Here is a 2,951-nt window from a genome sequence, read left to right as displayed (position 1 = left end):
CTTGAACTCGTTTAAATTTGGACAAACTTTTAACGAGTCAATCTCAAGTAATTCACGTGTTGCTAGACGAAGCAACTAAGCAAAAAGCTACAACAATCTCCATATTGTTAACATCTAACCTATGGATGGCCAATAATTTACAATACATGGAAAAGAGTTTAGGGACAAAATCTACTAAAGCAATCAACCAAAAGGACGAAAAATGTAATTTACTCAAATTTATTAATATAATATGTGATCAAAGCTAAAACAATTTAAGATTGGTGGCCAGAACCGAAAAACGAAAACTAATAGGAGCCTTATCAAAAAGGTAGGGTGAGAGTTGGTAGATACTGTATTATTTTTGAGTGTGTGTGTTTTTAGGGTTTTGATTTGGTGAAGAAAATCGAGTGTGTTGAAGAAGAAGAAGATGCCGTGCTTGAATCTATCAACGAACGTCAACTTAGATGGAGTTGACACGTCATCCATCCTCTCTGAAGCCACCTCCATCGTCGCCAAACTCATCGGGAAACCAGAAGCGGTATACAATTCCTTATCTCCGTATTTGTATGTATATATACATATATATTTGTATAATTGTGTATCTAGTACTGTGTAAGTTATTGAAATTAGGGTTTATTAGTGAACATTGCAGATGGTGGCTGCTTTAGATATGCTGATAATTATGATTTTTGTGACTTTGGCTAAAATTATAGTACTGTATACTGTAATAGATTCATATATGTAATTCTAATTTATATATTTTTTTATTTTTTTGTGAATTTGAAATAAAGTAGTTACATACTGATCGGAGACATAGCTTAGAATGAACTCTTTTTTTCTGCAATGGAATTTGAGTAATTTTATATATGTAACGAGTGATGTGATTTCTTGAATTGAAGGCTATTTGGTTGAGTACAAAATGTTCTTAAAAGGAAGTTTGTTATAGTTTTCAATTTGTTTTTTGAATTGAAGTGCCATGGCACTTGTTCTGTGAGGTGATAATTTAGTCTATGAATTGCATTGTTGATGTATAGTTCTATGCTGGATTACCTGAGAATCTGAGATAAGTTTAGTTAATAACTGATTCACGTCTCAATAGTTCTCCCGAAAAGCTGTTCGTTATCTCTTTTTCATGTCTATGATTAACCATTCACTATTTGCTAAGTTGGTTAATAGTAGACTATAATGATGTCATTACTCATTTTTTGGTTTTGAAAGTTTAAGTATGTGATTGATAAGTAAGTTTGTTCAAGTATGCAATCAAATATGTCTTACATGTATAAATACTAATATTGGTCTCTCGTAGATTGTATATATTTTGGCTTTAAGAATGGTTATGGAACATGATGATAAGCAGTGTTGTATGTGATTCTATTAGCTTATATTTGTATGATTTGGAACTTAGTCTCATGCTTAGGCTGTAAGAATCCAGAGAAACGGTTATCACTTGTTCCACATATGTCTGTTTTGTATTTGAAGCACTTGTTGCTCAATTTCTAATTTTCATATTTTGTACAGTAGCATTACAATTTGTCAACCAAGTTTATTTAGCACTTATCTAGCACCTTTTATGCTCTAATAAAACCTAAGAACTGGGTGACTTTTGAACCATTATATATATATATATATATATATATATATATATATATATATATATATATATATATATATGAGTTTTACCCATTTGACTCATTACCCGTTCATAAGCCAATGGGTTGAAATTACAAGATGTTATTGAAGTCAAAAATGACATTATACAGTCACTTCAAAATCCTTACAAACCTTTTCTTATGATTTTCAATTGTACAGTACGTCATGATCGTGTTGAAGGGTTCTGTACCCATTGCCTTTGGAGGCACTGAACAGCCAGCAGCCTATGGTGAGATCGTGTCAATTGGTGGTCTTAATGCTGATGTAAACAAAAAGCTAAGTGCCGCAGTTGCCGAAATTCTTGAGACCAAACTGTCGGTTCCCAAGTCACGATTTTTCCTCAAATTCTATGATGCCAAGGCAAGCTAATCTAACGATCTCAATATTCTGTAAATTAATGTCGTTTTTTTTCTTCTCATTTTAGTTTTCCTGTGTATTTAGGCCTATCAAAGTCAAGAAAATGCACAGTGTCTGCATGCTTTACACCAGTCTTGAGTCATCTAGATCATGTAAATCACCCTTCACTATAATCAGAATCAAAGAAAGTTGTTGGACATTTTTCTATACTTCAAAATTGGAAACATTGTTAAGGATTTTTTATTGTTAATTAAAGGTCATAAGATGGGTGGGTTAGGTAGCGAGTCTGGGTTGAATCATTTTGATTTTCTGGTAAGGTCTAAATGGGTCAGGTTGGTTTGACCCACTAACACATTTCTTGCAAGTCTTTGTGATGATTATAAAAATATACTCCGTGCTGTTTTGCAGGGTTCTTTCTTTGGATGGAATGGTTCTACTTTCTAAACTTCTCAATTGTGTATTGCACTGAAGTTGCATTGGCAGGAAGTTAATCTTATCTGGACTAGTACTATATTTATTTAAAGTGGATTTAAGACACTCATGTTAAGGACACAATGTTGTGGTTCTATTACTGTTAATAAAATCCAGTATTACCTGCAAGTTAAACTTTATGTCGGAAATTTTAGATGCTCTTGTTAGCTTATCATACTCCGCTGAGTTAACTCGATACTCGTTGTTGCTCAGGGGTGATCTTGTTACTAACAACTGTCAAAATGTCAAGTATCATGGGTGTGGAAATCGTAATTTTGCAACTTTTCTATACTACAATTTCAGTTCAAGTAAAGCTTTTATTATCTTTACACCTAAAAAGAAACTTTTAGGTAACTGAAATTTAGTACTACTGACTCATAGTTTTATTATTATAACTAATAGAAAATAAGATCAAAGTTTCTTTTAATATTCTATCCAAAAAGTTGTAAGGTTTTCCCTGTTCGGGTTACCCGGGAAGGGCGAGTAATCCG

General features: G+C 32.8%; 1 protein-coding gene across 1 annotated transcript; it reads left to right on the top strand.

The window, feature by feature from the left end:
- Positions 1 to 363: 363 nt before the first annotated feature.
- Positions 364 to 2,600, top strand: LOC139852151 (uncharacterized). Its single transcript, XM_071841378.1, has 3 exons — positions 364 to 520; positions 1,792 to 1,992; positions 2,398 to 2,600. Exons 1-3 carry the CDS (start codon positions 410 to 412, stop codon positions 2,431 to 2,433), a joined length of 348 nt encoding a protein of 115 aa, XP_071697479.1. The 5' UTR covers positions 364 to 409; the 3' UTR covers positions 2,434 to 2,600.
- Positions 2,601 to 2,951: the final 351 nt, after the last annotated feature.

Source organism: Rutidosis leptorrhynchoides, chromosome 6 (genome assembly GCF_046630445.1).
Source record: "Rutidosis leptorrhynchoides isolate AG116_Rl617_1_P2 chromosome 6, CSIRO_AGI_Rlap_v1, whole genome shotgun sequence".
Lineage (NCBI taxonomy): Eukaryota > Viridiplantae > Streptophyta > Magnoliopsida > Asterales > Asteraceae > Rutidosis > Rutidosis leptorrhynchoides.
Note: the sequence above shows the minus strand (reverse complement) of the source record. Positions and strands in the feature narration are given on the sequence as shown.

Bases quoted from the DNA above. Each gene is read 5' to 3' on its own strand.
- LOC139852151 (XM_071841378.1), top strand. From the start codon at position 410: ATGCCGTGCTTGAATCTATCAACGAACGTCAACTTAGATGGAGTTGAC. The intron at 521-1,791 runs GTATACAATTCC...TCAATTGTACAG, and splicing joins TCATCGGGAAACCAGAAGCG to TACGTCATGATCGTGTTGAA. The intron at 1,993-2,397 runs GCAAGCTAATCT...GCTGTTTTGCAG, and splicing joins TCAAATTCTATGATGCCAAG to GGTTCTTTCTTTGGATGGAA.